At 33.2% G+C, this 16994-nt stretch overlaps 1 protein-coding gene across 1 annotated transcript in view; it reads left to right on the plus strand.

Moving 5' to 3' along the window:
* Positions 1 to 16994, plus strand: part of HIBADH (3-hydroxyisobutyrate dehydrogenase) — a 117996-nt gene that overhangs the window by 19364 nt on the left and 81638 nt on the right. The window contains exons 3-4 of the mRNA XM_081288074.1: positions 213 to 322; positions 3090 to 3211. Coding sequence (XP_081144200.1) covers positions 213 to 322; positions 3090 to 3211 — 232 coding nt within the window. The remainder of the gene's footprint in view (positions 1 to 212; positions 323 to 3089; positions 3212 to 16994) is intronic.

The raw sequence follows: 16994 nt of genomic DNA on the forward strand, positions 1-16994 counted from the left end.
CAAACAGTAGATTTGATTCCACAGAAACTGCATCGGTTCATGGATAAAAAATGGACTCCTTATTTTGGACAATAAGCTTTTTATTTTTGTCATTTGTAAACAAGATTTGATTTTTGTGTTCTGTTACTTAAGCACTTATACAAAATATACTTGTGTTTTAGAAACTGCTTGCATTTTAATTTAATAACATGCCTTCGCAATTTTTTTTAAAGGTAGTGTCTTCCCCAGCAGATGTAGCTGAAAAGGCTGACAGGATTATTACAATGCTGCCTACCAGTATCAATGCTGTAGAAGCTTATTCTGGAACAAACGGAATTCTAAAGTATGTATTTTTCAACTATGGATATTTTCTTGTTATGCTAGTTCATGAATTTCACTTCTGTTAGAACTGTTAAGAATTTACAATTATATTTGTTTAAACTTTCTATACTATTTTCTTCTTCCATAAAGTGAATAGTGTGGTTCCCGCCCCCCTCATTGTAAAGGGTTTATTTTTTCCACTGGAGTCAAGTATGTGACTTTTGGAAATAAGTTTTTTTTGCTTCTGTTTCTTTTCTTTAACTCTTGCATTAAAATTACACATTCATTGGTAACATTTAAGAGGCTTTTAAAGTTTGCATTTTAAACTATACAACTATTAAAAGTATAATTTTCTTATGGCTTTTAGGAATTCAGAAAAAGGGTTCTATGAAAAATAAAACCAAACACTGGAAAGAACACTGTTATTTAACATTTTATTATATAATAAAAAGTTACTGTATGTCCTCTGGGTTAGTGTATCTGTAGTAAGAACTTCAGGAAGTTGGAATTAAAGGTTTGCAGCAGTTCTTTAAATAAAACATAATTTAGGTCAGAGTTTCCTAGCCAGTACCTATCTTCCCTGGCTCTGTGCACCTTTTGGTTAATTGGCGCCTGTTGCCAAACCCTTGTGGTTATTTTAGGATGCTAGTGCTTTAATTTCCAACTTAGTTTTCTGGTCTTAACTGGTTCCTATTCCTAACTTCTTTTGTTGTTGAATTTCAGCAAAGAGCTTGTACAAACTAGTGGACTCTATGGACACATCAAGAAAGGGTTGAATTCCAGGAAATTGTAATACATGAAATTTGAGGTTTTTGGAAATTGAATTACTTTGGAAAACTAATAAAGTTGGAAGCAAAAGACACTTGGATATTAGGCAGAAAACTGATAAGATAAATGTTTAGATTTCAGGGATGGTTGAAAGACACTCCTTCTGGATGAAGCCAGCAGGCAGGCCCTCGGTGTGTGTGGTCCAGAGGCACTCTTGCTGACTCATTGTCCCGCCTGTTTCAGTTAAGGCCCTGCCTTACCTCTCAGGGAAAAGTTGCAAAAACTTGTGTGGAGACAGGACCCTATCTGTATTAATATCCTTTACTTTGGAGGGTGGTGGCCAGCCACCAAACTAATTTTGTCCAGGGGGTGCTTTGAAAGAGTTTGGCTTTACATTGAACTATAATTTGCCTCTCATGGATGGTTCTTTATTTTCTTCTGGATAAGGATCAGTTTCCTATATCCAGTGCATGTGTAATTTTTTAGATGATTTCTAGTTTGTTTAAAGATTTAATATCTGGGCTGGGGTTATGGATCAGTGGCAGAGTGCTTGCCTAGCACGTGTGAGGCACTGGGTTTGATCCTCAGCATCACATAAAAATAAATGAATAAAATAAAGGTATCATGTCCATCTAAAACTAAAAATATTTTTAAAAAAGATTTAATATCTTAAAAATAGGAAGATTACAAAAGACTGATAAACTTAATTCTTATTTTTTAGGTTACATAAAGTAAAACCTACACAGAGGTGATCTCTAATAGTTTGCTGTGTCCTTCTATGGAATATACCCAAGCTTTGGAACTAGAACAATTTGTATGTCTAAGATTGTTGTTTAAATCATGTTGTATGCTATTTTTTCCTATAGAAAGATTTTACTTTTCTTTTTAGTAATTCTTATCAGTGATTCCCCCCCCCCCATTTTCTTCTTTAATATTTATACTTGCTGAGTTCTCTTTTCCAGTCATGATTCCTGGCTGAGTTAATATTATCTTGTAGTAAGAACTTCGGGAAATTTGAATTAAGGGGTAGCCATTGCCCTTAAATAAATTATAATTGAGGTCATAGTATATTAGCCAGTAAAAATATGCACTGCTTTTTAGATAATAAGGGAACAGTGTAGGTATATATATTCTTGTAGTAAAAGTAGAAACATTTTACTACAAGAATGTCATTTGAATATTGAGGTAAGATGTACAAAAATACTGCTTCCTCTTTGTATGTATATTTTAATTTCCTACAAAGAACAAAAAACTTTGTGAAATTTCCAGATTTATTCTTGTGTTTTCCTACTTGTTTGATATTTTTGTCTTTAAAAATGTATTACTTGAGGCTGAGACAAGAAGATTGCGAGCTCAAAGTCAGCCTCAGCAATGGCGAGGTACTAAGCAACTCAGTAAGACCCTGTCTCTAAATAAAATACAAAATAGGGCTGGGGATGTGGCTCAGTGGTTGAGTGTCCCTGAATTCAATCCCCAGTACCCCCCTCCCCGCAAAAAGTTTTACTTATAAAACAAATATATAATCCTAAAGCAAATGGCTAGATTTCACTTGTGTTTAGTTAATCTAGTAGAAATTACATAGATATGTGAAATTTGTAGTATGGCTTGTTAAAGACAAATAAATTACTCTTTTAAGACTCAGTGACTTTACAAACAAAAATTTAAATCCTATTAAATACCCTTTTAAAGTTAATAGTTGTTTTAAATTGCTTACATTTTAGCTTTACCTATATTATATGGTTACTGTGTACTTTACCTGAAACCAGAATGTGTACCATGTAGTTTATTAGATTCTTTTGGGCTTATTTGGAAGAGCTTGGGTTTACTTTGAACTATAATTGATCTGGAAATGAATATGAGATTTTTTTAACCAGTTCAAACTAATAATGTTTTTAATACTAAGCCAAAGACTCCCCCACCTTGATATCTGGCATATTTTAGCTGATTTGAACTATATAAGTAGTTGTATGCAATGTTTATTCAAAGTTGTAAACTATGAATATTTTTATTTATTTACTTAGAAAAGTGAAGAAAGGCTCATTATTAATAGATTCCAGTACTATTGATCCTTCAGTTTCAAAAGAATTGGCCAAAGAAGTTGAGAAAATGGGAGCAGTTTTCATGGATGCCCCTGTTTCTGGTGGTAAGTGGTAGCTAAAATATATGCATACCTATTTCTATTTATCAAAAGTAGCTATTATGATTTTGTGCTACTCAATAATTTCCAGTTATTTTTAGACCTGTTTAAAGATTCTTAATCTCACATTAAAAATAAAAACAAAACAGGCATATTTAGTACTCTTGAGATACATTGTTCTCAATTTAGACACAAGGAGATTATAGCTTGAATAGTTGTAAATTTTTAGTCTCATTACTATGGTTAGAGATAGATAAGTTCCTAGAAATTTAACTATTTTTTTTTTAATACTAGAGATTGAACCCAGGGGTATTCTACCTCTAAGCTATATCCTCAGACTTTTGAAATTTTATTTTTGAGACAGAGTTTTGAAATAAGTTACCCAGCTAGCATCAAACTTGTGATCCTTTTGCCTCAGCCTCTTAAATTGCTGGGATTACAGGTATGCACCACTGTACAAAATTTAACTTTTAAGAATGAATTCAAGAATTAGCTTGAGTGGTTCTTTCGCTGTTGAAGAAAGTAAAGAAGTGGTAAAAAGAAAAAAGTCATCTCACAAGGAAAACAGGCCCAGATGGTTTTACAGATGATTGTCTACCAAATTTTCAAGGAGCAGATCACCTAAAATTTATACAGACTTTTCCAGACAATAGAAAATGGGGAAATAGGGGTTGGGGCTGTAGCTCAATGGCAGAGTGCTTGCCTTGCACATGCGAGGCCCTGGGTTCGAACCTTAGCACTACATAAAAATAAATGAATAAAATAAAGGCATTCTGTACAACTACAAAATTAAAAAAAAAAGAAAGAAAATGGGGAAATACATCTCAACTTACTCTACAAGACGTATATAACTCTTGATATTTAAGACAGAAACAGTAGTAGAGAGAAAAGTTACATGGAGGTCTGTTTTAGTCATGATGTAGGAGTTAAAAACTTTTAAAAAGTGTATTAGTAAACTACATCCAACCATGAATGAAGGAGATCAAACACTACAACCAAGATTGATTTAGCCTGTGTATGCAGAGATGGCTTAATATCAGAAAATTTGTAAATGTAATTCACCATACAACATACTTAGACGTCATATGATCATCTCTGTAAGAGAAGGAGACCCACTAATAGAATTCTAAAATCATATTGTACCAAATAATAGAAGGATCTGGGTATTTTGGAATGGCAGGATTACAGATAAGACTTTGTGTAATTCCCAAATTTTTCAAAATTACTGTGTGATCAAAATTACTCTGTGCCCCCCCCCCGCCCCACACACATATTTTTAGCTGTTAATGGGCATTTATTTATTTATTTATTTATACATACGAGGTACTGAGCATCCAATCCAGGGCCTCACACATGCCAGGCAAGTGCTCTACAACTGAGCCACCACCCTAGCCCCACGTGTACGTGTATTTTTAGTGTAGACAATAGAATAAGAGTTTTATTCCAATTGTGTTAAACTTGACTGAAAGCTTTGGAGGTAATAAGTAAAATATAATAATTCAAATCAGTTTCTATTTTTTCCATAAAAAACTGAATGATGTTTGTTGAAAAGATCTTATATTTCCAGCGATTTTTCCCCCAAAGTATTTTGAATATAGATGGAGGAATAAATAATTATTAGCTTTTCTTGTTATATTGAGTGGACATAGGCAATTTGATCACAAAATACTAGTAAGCTTTGTGTTGGTGTGGCTTTTATAGGATGAAATTAATAAACTGAACAATTCTTTCTTTTGAGTGGATCTGTAGTTGAGTTTGAAAATTGGTATGGTGGGAACTGGGGTTGTAGCTCAGTGAAATGGAGTGCTTGGCTAGTACATGTGAGGCACTGGGTTCGATCCTCAGCACCACATAAAAATAAATAAATAAAATAAAGATATTGTTTCCATCTATAACAAAAAATATGAAAATAAAAAGAAAATTGGTATGGTACATTTGATCTTATTGTTGACTTTTAAAATTTTTAAAAAGTTTTAAAAATTGACACATATTTATGGGGTACACCTGATGTTTTGATACCTGGGTACATTGTAGTAGTAATGTTCAAATCAAGGTAAATGTATCTTCTCAAACATTTATTTTTTGTGTGTGGGAAAAACATTAAAAAATGCTTTCATCTAACTTTTTTGAGATATGCATTACATTATTATTGTATATAGTCATTCTATTGTACAAGGAACATGGGAACTTATTTTTCCTAAGTATAGTTTATTACCTTGTGGTGAACCTTTTGCCCTCCCTACCTCCCTCCTTATTCTCCCCAGCCTATTTTAAATCAGATTACCTTGTGTTGTATTTCTTTCTTGTTTTTTTGCTATTGAGTTGTTTGACCCCTTGTCAGATGTATAGTTTGCACATCATTTCTCCCATTCTGTAGGTTGTTCTGCTCTGTTGATTGTTTTCTTTGCTGTGTGATCTTATTGTTTGATCTTTTATTTCAAGAGTACAATTTGAAATTATATTGCCCAGGCTGGCCTTGAACTCAAAGATCCTCCTACCTCTGCCTCCACCTCCTTTGTAGCTGGAATTATAGGTGTGTGCAAGGCAGGCAAATTTGATTTTTAACTGTTGTTTTAACTTTCAAAATGCAGTCTTATTTGTGTGAACACTTTGAAATACTCTTTTGTTCTTATCAATCTATTTAAAACCCTACTATAACTGTGAACACATGTGAATCTGCATTATATTGTTGATTAAAAGTTTGTGTAGGAATTTATTGGTTGACACAGGATCATTATGAGATTAATTAGTATATATTACCACCTTGTTTATATTGGTGATCTCATAGTTATTAATTTCATAGCTATGATGGGTTAAAAAAATTCCACTTTCTCAGTTAAAATAGATAAAACTTCCTGTATGTTAAATAGTGTGGTTTTAAAAAATCATTATATCTTAACCAAGTAAAATTGAATAAGAGGGATATGGGAAAAGCATAGCTTAGATACCCATTGTGGACCCACAGTTTTATAGATGTTCTAAATTCATCAACCTTGAAGTATTAGATATTTAGGATCATTTGAACAAAACCTTAAAAAAAATTTCTCCTGTATGTAATCTTTTTCCCAAGCTTAATTTTGTTTCTTATCTCAAAATATGTATGTGTGTGTAGTATATGTGTGTATATGTATGTATATATGTGTAGTATATTCGCATACACACACAAATACATTAGTATCATAATAGAACCATAGTGTACTTACTGCTTTGTGGTTAGCATTTTCATTTTAAAGAGTTTTTTTTTTTTTTAACTCCAGATGAATTTAAAAGATTTTTGAGAAGTGAATGGTTTCCTCAATCCAACATTTTCCTTTGCTTCTGGAGAGGAAGTAAAAAGAGTCATTATTATATTACTTATTAGTCCATAGAGTAACAGATTGAAGATATTTATTAGACCCATCACAAATGGCTCCTGTGTACATCATTCTTTTTTTATTTTTTGATAATTCTGGGGATTAAATCAAGGGCCTTACAAATGCTGGGTAAATGCTCTACCACTGAATTACGTCCCCAGCCCTATACATTATTCTTAATGTAAATAATATAACTTTACTTAAGTGCTCTATGACTCACAGTATGAGGAACCAATATATACTTGCATAATTTTCACTGTATAGTATAGATATTTTTTATAAGGCACTCTAGCATGCTTTAACCTATTTGGTGCTTCTTTTTGAAGATGCCAAACTGTACGTGGCTCTATCAAAGCCCATATTTTGCCACAAATTCCCTTTCTCTTCTGAAGTTTAAGTTTTTTGAGTATAGGGAGTCCTTTGTTATTCCTTATTTTTATTAAATACTGAATATGAATGAAAATATCAGATATGTGTAAGGTATAAATCATAAGTACATGTTGAGCTAATCTGTATCACCCAGTTTAAGAAATAGACTTCTCTACCTTTGAAGTTATTTTTAATATATTTTTATTTCTAATTAACACATAGTAATTGTACATATTTATGGATATAGTATAACATTTCTTAAGTACAGGTATATGACAGATAATGACCAAACAATATATAATGATCAGAACAGGGAAAATGGTATGTCTGTCACTTCAAACATATTAAATGCAATTCTTATATGTTTCCCCCAATCCTATTTTCTCCCTGATTAGAGGTAACCAGTATCATGAATTTTGTGTCTCATTCTCATGATTTTCTTTACAGTTTAGCCTCATTTTTAAAATCTCTTTATAGTAGTTTTATTTTCCGTGATTTGGAACATTCTAGAAATGGAATTATGCATATGTTCTGTGACTTGCTTTTTCATGATCTGTTCCTGAATTTCATCCATGGTGTTGGGAGAGCCACTTGCTTACTCAGTGCCTTTGTGAGAATTGGAAAGAGGCACCCCCTTTGCACTGAAACAGCTCCTAGGTGAGCCAGATTCACTGATATGCCTGGTGGGATGTCCATGGGCAGTGAATAGATATCTTGCCTTTATATGGTCGTTAAGTATAGCTCATTACTTTCAGCAGCTGTATGACATTCTTCTATATAAATACATCATACTTTCATCTTTTCTATTGTGTTATACATTTGTATTGTTTCCCTTTTTTGTGTTATTCATATTCTTATACATCACAGAAGTGTATCTGACTTTTCAGTTTTTGGTTTCTCCAGCATAATGCTTGGAACATGGTTGGTCTTAAATAGTGTTCAAAAACTTCTGAGTTCAAGTGGAAAAACAACCACATGAGATAAATAGGCAGTGTTGATATTTTTATAAGTGGAGATATTTTACCAACATTGGAAATAGCACTCAGGGATGTTTTAAGTAATTTATCTCAAGATCATACTGTTATTTAGTGGCAGAGTTGAAGACTAGTGTAATGATGTTTCATATTCTGCTGTTTTAAGGAATTTTATTTCCAAAGAGTTCTGATTTATTCCAGGAGGAAATAAAGATTGTAAAATGGAGGAATGCCCTTTAAATTATATATTTTTGGGCTGGGGATGTGGCTCAAGTGGTAACACGCTTGCCTAGCATGCATAGGGCGCTGGGTTCAATTCTCAGCACCACATAAAAAAATAAAATAAAGATGTTGTGTCCACCAAAAACTGAAAAATAAATATTAAAAAATTCTCTCTCTGTCTCTTTCTCTCTTCTCTCTATCTTTAAAAAATTATATATTTTTTCTCATTAATTGGTTAAAATAACTAACAACTGATGTGATACACTGTTATAGTAATCACCTCTAATGACCTCTTGTATCTCTACTCTGTATTCCCTACATTGACTCTGGGCTTAGCCATCTGATTTGCTTTAGCTAGTGGTATTTTTGTAAATATTAGGCAAGAAGTGGCTTTTTGAAAGCACTTAATACATTGATGTGTGCCTTCTCTTGCTACTGAAAACCCACCAACAGAAAAGCCTGGGCTAGCTTGCTGGAGATATGTGTACTAAACCACCAAGCATCTGAGTGAGGCCATCTTCACCACTGGGCTCCAGTCAAGGTGCGTCAGATGTCTGCAGCCACATTAGTGACCTCAAGCCTGACCAACTAGGCCAAGTCAAAATTGTTTACCTAACAGATTGTGAGAAAGAAAAGTTACCCATAAAGTTTTGGGAATAGGTGTTAGTAGCAATTGATAACTGATTGAGCTGGAAAACTAGAATTCTAGTCCAACATTCAGTAATAAGCTGGAGAAATGAGTTGTTTCCTATGTCTATATTTCTGAGTACTATGATCTTTTACTGAATGTTACCTAAGCATCTACCCTGAAGAGCTGATATGAGATAACCCATATTAGTAAGATCTGGAAGAGTAGTTGATAAAAATCAATAAAAATTTTTAAATCTTCTTATGGACTGCTGAGGTTAAATAGTGTATCTATCTTTTAAGTGTCTCTTGTGCTCTTAGAATTGAGTTTTATTGTTAGAAGCGGACTTCTCAGCAATTTAGTTTTTACTGTTATTTAATATATGGAGAAATTGAAGTTCAAAAAGGGTAAGTGATTTGCTTGGGGTTTGCCATCTTTTAACAAATCTAGGACTAGAATCCTAGTTTTCCTGTTCAGTCTAGGGCTCTTGATACACTCTGCCAGACTTCCCTTCAGTCTCTTTTTATGGTGGTTTCCTCCCTTTTTCACAGCAATTCCTTTCTAAGGATTCTTTTCCAACTGTTTCATTACCTCAGTGACTAGTCCCTTCTCTATTTTGCTGGGTGATAGGCACTGGCATGTAGTGAAAAAATAGGGGGAATTGCCTTATTTTCTAACCTGAAAAAGCTTAACATTTCTGTTCCAGAGTCACTTGAGAAGAAGTAGTTGAGAAACTGTTATTCTAGAATTTGAAGGAATAAGAGGTTAGATCATTCCTATTAACTGGTTCCAGGGAGTCTTTGTTCTTCAGATAGATTGAGATAGAACCAGTTTTGGGGGTCTTTTAAGTGTTCCCTGGCTGGTGCTGTTTAATCAGATAAACCTCCAGAGAAATAAAAAGAAAGTGCTGTTTTGACATATCCCTCTCATGTTTGAGTTTAACTGGGACAGAATCTGTTCTGAGTTACAAAGACTTGGGAGTTGAACATGAGTATACCTGAAAGCAGAGGAATGAGAAGATTATTTTATATAGCAACAATGAGACTGTTTTCCCAGATGTGGAACACATATATAAAAACTTAAAATATAGGGGCTGGGGATGTGGCTCAAGTGGTAGCGCGCTCGCCTGGCATGCGTGCGGCCCGGGTTCGATCCTCAGCACCACATACCAACAAAGATGTTGTGTCCGCCGAGAACTAAAAAATAAATATTAAAAATTCTCTCTCTCTCTCTCTCTCTCTCTCCTCTCTCACTCTCTTAAAAAACTTAAAATATAGTATATAATATTATATAATTATGTAACATATAATAATGAAAAGAACATGATGATAATAATGTTAATTTTTCCATACCCTTCTTCTCTGTTCTTATTGTATTATCATCTCTGTTATTTTAAGGACCCGTGTCTTATGCTTATGTTTGTTCCTGTTTTTTTTCTACTAGACTCTGAAGAGGGCAAACAGTTTTATTCAATCCTTATCCCCATTAGGTACTTCTAGTGGGCATTTTTAAAAATATGGCTGATTGAATCAAGAATCTTTTGTATGTGTATGTGTGTGGTGCTGGAGCTCAGATCCAGGGCCTTGTCCATGCTGTGCAAGCATGCCACTGAACCACATCTTCAGCCCCTTTTCTGTTTTTGAAATTCAAGACCAATGTTAAATATTTGGGGACTTCCTGCAATTATTCCTCCCTCTCAAACTATATAATATTAGAACAATATAGAGGAAGTCCCTATATTACAAGTTTAAAATTTAGGAAAACATACTAATAATGTGTGAATAGTTGAAAAATAATGAAATATAATAGTATTCCCAGTACTTAACAACCAGAAAGAGAACTTATTATTAACAGTTTGTTCTCCAGCAGCATTCTAGGCATTGTAGAGAAACATTGTTCATGCTGAGTTAGCTGTTAACCAAGTTTTCACTTCTGCATATATTTCAACAATATTGACGCAGTTGCATTAAAAGAGGTTGGAAAATATAACCTAGAATTTATATATGTAATTATATTATTAGTATATTATAATTACATTCTTATTATTACATAATTACATACTATATTTGAGTTTTTAAAGATTTATTTTTCTAATTGTAGGTGGACACAGTACCTTTATTTTATTTTTTTATGTGGTGCTGAGGATCAAACCCAGGACCTCACGCTTGCTAGGTGAATACTCTACCTCTGAGCCACAACCCCAACCCCAATATTTGAGGGTTTTTTTTTAAAGAGTTTTAAAAAATATATGTATTTTTTTTTAGTTTACCTTTATTCATTTATTTTTATGTGGTACTGAGGATCAAACCCAGGGCCTAGCATGTGCTAGGCGAGCGCTCTACTGCTGAGCCACAACCTCAGCCCTATATTTGAGTTTTTATATGTGTTCCACATCTGGGAGCATATGATAAAATGGTTAATACTTTTTATCTCATATTCAACTTTATGGATATTTAAAGAGAGAGTAACATCAGATTTAACTTATACAGCTACATCTGGAAATGGAAAGTATATGGAAAGTCAACTGAAAACTCACAGATGATTCCCAGTAATAACTAAAGGGAACCTGTGGTATTTAGATTTAGACTTGATAGCTCTTTAGTAAATATTCTTTTTTTTTTTTTTTTTAGCTGTAGGTGGACATAATGCCTTTATTTTTTAATTTATTTTTATTTCTATGTGGTACTGAGAATCGAACCTAGTGCCTCACCTGCACTAGGCAAGCACTCTACCACTGAGCCACAACCCCAGCCCTTCAGTAAATATTCTTAAAGAAGAAAGGGAATTGGTTAATTCATATCATTCTCTTACTACCTTTAGTTTTATTTTTGTTAGTGCTGTTGTACTTATGTTAATGAAGAAATTAAAAGAAGGAACTTTCAGAAAGAGAAGGCAAATTATCGAAATCAAGGTCTACATTTCTTTCTTCAGTGAATTACTTTGCACTTAAAATTATTGTATTTATATAATTGTTACAAGATTACCTACTATATCTGATCTTTCTTCTTACGCTGACAGCACCTTGACAACAAGGGACATGCCTCAATCTCCCATTTCATTCAATAAACATTTCCTGAGTACCTTTTCTGTGCTAAGTGTGCTGTAGCCACTAGGGTTAGCACTTTGCCTCTTGGAATTTTTGTTTAATAGGAATAGAGAATGTAAATAAAAATAATTTCAGTGAGAAGTGCTGTGAAGAAAAAAGGCAAGTATTAGTTGAGGTGGAGAGTAAAAAGAGGGCTCTTACATAATGTAGGTGGATGCCCTTAATTTTGGGGAGGAAAATGACATTTAAGCAGAGATGTGAATGCAAAGGTCCAGGAAATAGTGTGTTTCAGTGGAGGGAGCTGCTTTGTTCAGACTGTGAGGCATGAACAAACTGGCAGGTTTCTGGAACTTTTATTGTTTCGCCACTAGGATTTAGCTGGTAGTTTTACTTGAAGGTTGTTAAATTGAATAACGTATACTTGACTTTCCATATGTCTCATACTGTGCCTTTGTTTAACACTTCATGTAGTTTTAAAAGTAGAGCTAACTGGGCTTCATGTAAATTAGCCTTTGACACTGCTCTCATAAGTATTATGCCCTAATCTATTTGTGTTGTACAAATCATGTCATTATGAAATTTGTAATCCTCATTTAATACAAATGTTAAGTTGTACCATTTTGGATACATGTACTTCTTTGGGTGGAGGGAGTGGATGTGTTGCCACAGAATTGGTTCCAATTTATCAGCTCTCCTCTATAGCAAAAGCTAGACAGAAAGCAAATTTAAAATTATTGTTGGTGACTCATGACCAAATACTGTTCAGTTTGCTCCAAAGACATCATTATAGCACTTAACTGTGCTTGAACAATTAAACTAAACCCACTGATTGTTTAATATATCTATAGGTTTGCACAGAGAATGTAAGTTGAAATGATTCTGAAGTGGCACTTGTACTTAGCCCCAGGCTGGCAAGCCTCATTGATTCACCAAACGGTATTGTTCCAGTTAGGAATTAATGTCAAAATTAAATAATTGAACTTGTGTGTATGTGTTTATATAGCAGCTCCCTACCAGGAAACCAAATTTTATACTCTACTTGGCTGGGTTAAGTTTTAGTAATTTGAGGTATTCTTAGAATATGGAATAGTAAGCACAAAACCTATTAAATTTCCCTTGGAGTGTTAGATTTGCTTGCTAAATCTCAGTGAAAGTTTCACATAGATTTCATTATTGTTTTTAAAATCAAGTGCACAGTCTTCACCTTTACTGCTCACTGAGCTATATACCTACTGTTTTCCCACCAGATCCGAATCTAATTCATGTTAAAAGGACCACAAAAACAAAAATTATTTCTGTTTTGGCACCTATTGCTATTATAGTTAAGGGTCTGTTGGCATTTCTATTAAAATGTTTTCTTAGAGAAGTTTATAACTTGGCAGTTTTACTTGGCTTTGGACTGAAACATTGCTATTTCTGTCCAAAAGCAAATTCTTTTATCAAATTTCATAGAACTGAGTTTTCTGTGGTTTATAATGTGTTGAGGTTGGGAGGGAATATCATAATAGGTCTTTTTTTTTTTTTTTGATAGTCTCAGAAGCTCTTTGATTACACAGTAATCTTTGTTCCCTCAGTAAGAATTTATTTATTTTTGTTATGGAAGATGAATGAGTTCTATAGAGTTGCTGTTACAACATGGTACCTATAATTAACACTGTATTCTGTACTTAAACATTTGGTAAGAGGGTAGATCTCATGTTCAGTGTTCTTACTGCAAAACAATAACAGCAGCAGAAGCAGCAGTAATAGGGTAGGAAGATGAGGAAATTTTGGGAAGTGATAGAATATTTACTACCTTGATTGTGCTGGTAGTTTGGTAGGTGTATGCATCAAATTGTAGACATTAAATATGTATGGGTTTTGGTATATCAATTAATAAAGCTATTAAAATAAATTTTTAATTGTGAAATAAGTTGGACAAATAATTTATTTTCATGGGCCCTCCCTTTCAAGAGGTGTATTGCAGATCTGGAGGTATAACTCAATGGTAGAATATTTGTCTAGCATGTGCAAGATCCTTAGTTCAGTCCCCAGTATGAGCTGATATTAATTGTTATGATGTTTTTAAAGTTAACTTTTCAATTAGCATTTCCTATATATTATAAAATTTAAAAGTGAATTGTAGCATTCATTTTTATAGGAAAGACTTGACTTACTCTGTCTTGAAAATTAAGTAAAAAGACTCTGGTCTTATTTAAATTTGGTATTATTTTAAGTTTTAATAACTCAAATAGTTAAATATACTTTTACTTTGATGGAAAAACCCATTTCCATAGAAATGATTTAAAACTCATTGGTATCAATGCAGAAAATTATGTTAGTCAATTATGTTACTTAGCCATTTACATTTCCCATAATTTTATTTATCACCTGATAGCCATTTGGTTTTCTTTTTGTCTCTAGAGAGTATCTTTTGCCCAGGGTTTTCTAATTTGCACAGGTAGTTCAGAAATATGGTAAATAAATTTCAAGGCTTTCTTTGAAATTAGCCCTGAAGAAGATGTGCCCATAAAGTCTCTTTTATATTCTTCGGCATACTAAGACTCCCTTATACAGTTGTCACAGTCAAGAGTCTCTGAATAAATGTAAATAAGTTCTTAAACAGTGAAGGAAGACCGTTGACTGATTGACTTATTGCCTGAGATGGGAAAAGTTGAGGAAGTTTTAAAAGTTTTGTTTCCTAAGAAAATTGTAGAATGGATTAGAGAAGGTGCATATTTATCACTTTATTCAGAATTTTCTTTATTGTTATCATTATTTATTGTTAGTAATAGTTATTATTTCTAACAACCTAGTTTATTTCTAAAAATTTATTCTCTCAATTTGTAATTCTTTCATGTCTAATTCTGAACCTAATTTTTTAACTCCATTGTAATTTCCAGTCAAGTAACCATTTTAAGGGTTGCTCTTTGCTAGGCTCTGCCTTGTGGAGAGACACTGTGTTCTCTTTACATGGTTATGCTGAAAAGTACACGGGATAAGGTAGGGGTCCTGCCTAGAGTAATCCCAGGGTATTTTTAATGTCCTTTAATTGCCAGTCAGGATGTAAGTCAGACCAGACACAATTGGGTCTGGTCATGTAGTTTAGGACTGCCTAGCCATGTTTATATAAAGGTGAAATAGACTTAGCAAATAAATCTGAAGCTATTATTTATGTATAATTTATTTTTCTTAACATCTATTGATTCCTAAGCAATGTGAAATTAGTTCTCTTATACTTTATCTACTACATATCTTTATGTTATTTTGCTTATGATGCCTGGATAGCACTGAGGGGGGTGGGACAAAGAGATGGAATTAAGATTTGACAAAGTTCTTGTTACTGTGATCAAACCCAAACTGTTAGAGACTTTATGTTTTCTAGGTGCCTGATTTTTCTTAAAGTATGTTTATGTTTGATAATATTAGCGATGAGAAGCATATGAAGTTTTAAATCCTTCTTTCTATATTTGCCATATAATTCTATTTTGTTTTGCATTGTGATGGGTGTTTTAGTTGTGAATATTTCAGTTTACATGCAAACTTCATAACAGTTACCCTTATTTTAGTGCCAAGATGGGTAGAGCAACAGACATGCCTTCTTCCTCCTGCCTTGAAGGGATCTTAACCTCACCTGAAAGTGGAGGCTTGTTGCTGTTGTTGCTTTGTATCTAGCTCAAATTATCTCCGGGGATATGGCATTTTTCCCTCTTTTTAGAAGAGTACTAAGAATTTCAAGATTAGCACCTTATATCTTTTCTTATTGAGTTATACACTATTGTAGTTATCATAATTGTTTATTCATTGCAGCCTCTAAAAGGGCATTATTCTTAAGGAGTTTTAAAAAATGAAACTTAATATAAGGCCAGGAATACAAGTAATTTAATCATTAATTAATTTTATTGCTCCTAATTCTTCTTAAGTGTGAGAGTAATACTTGTTCTCAAGTGGCCAACATTTTTAATGTACTTTGTCTATATAGTAAAAGAGTAGAAAAAACAGTCTTGGCAGACACTGAAATAGTTAATTGGCTTTTCCAGCCAAGATAGGTTTGTAAAACTTTCTGAAAATTAAGAAATAGAGGAAAAGAATTTTTCTTTGCACTAATGACATATTTTATTAACCCTTTACCTTAGGCTGTACAAATTTTTTTTGTAGTGTTCTTTTACTAGATAAGCAACTGGAGGAAGAAAGATAGTTTATTTACTATAATTGTTGAATATCTGTCTGCAAACATTCAAATAGTGAAAAAATTTTTAATCTCAAATCCTGGGTAGTTTTTTTTTTCTAAATATAAGTGATAATTTTGAAAAAAAAAAAAGCAACCACATAATTCTGACTTTGAGACCTATAATCTTTAATAGCAAACTTTTAAAAATAGCATTTAGAAACATTTGATGATATCTTGTGGTTTTTAATTGGGCTAAACTTTTATACTCTTATTAGTACTCATATAAAATCAACAGGTTTTCATGATCAGTCATTTACATCTTAAATCTTGCACTCTGCTCTATAAGGAAATAGACCGCTCAACACCATATACTTTGAAGTTAAGTGGGAGAGTCTACATTTGATACAAAAAAGTTACCTTACATGATGTTCAAGGACTAACAGACCAGAGAGAATGATAGATAGAGTGAGTGAATGAGCAGGAACTTGAGCATGAGCAAGCTTGGAGTGAGAGATGACTTTGTCCTTTTCCATTTGTACTGCAAATTGTAAAGTTAAACTTTTTGGAATTGTTACTACCCCAAGTGGGAATATAAAGTATATTGAACAAAATTTATTTAGCTTGTTAAAAGTCAACATAAAACTAATTAATTAGTTTATATTATTACATCACTTCTAGTAGAGATTCAAACTAGTACAGAGTAAGAGGAGTTGCATCAGGTGAGCTGACTGCTACCCATATGGGGCTTTAAGATAATGATGAGTTTAAATTTCCTCTTAGAGCTAAGTGAGAATAAAACTGCAGGCAATAAATACTCTTGGCCAAAGCCATTAAATGAAAAAGCTGGGAATTCTCCAGCTCTTGACTTAAATTGTTTGTTTATCAGCTGGCGCCTAGTCTGGAGTCAAGAGCTGGAGATTTCTATCTGTGACAGAACTTTGAAACTCTTGCAGGACACTTTCATTTCAACTTAAGGTAACTTGAGTTTATAGCTTCGGCTTTAAAGATTACTAATGATTTACTCATTTCCTTACCATTTAACCAGAG

Source organism: Spermophilus citellus, assembly GCF_964194105.1.
Source record: "Spermophilus citellus genome assembly, chromosome: 3".
NCBI classification, from domain to species: domain Eukaryota; kingdom Metazoa; phylum Chordata; class Mammalia; order Rodentia; family Sciuridae; genus Spermophilus; species Spermophilus citellus.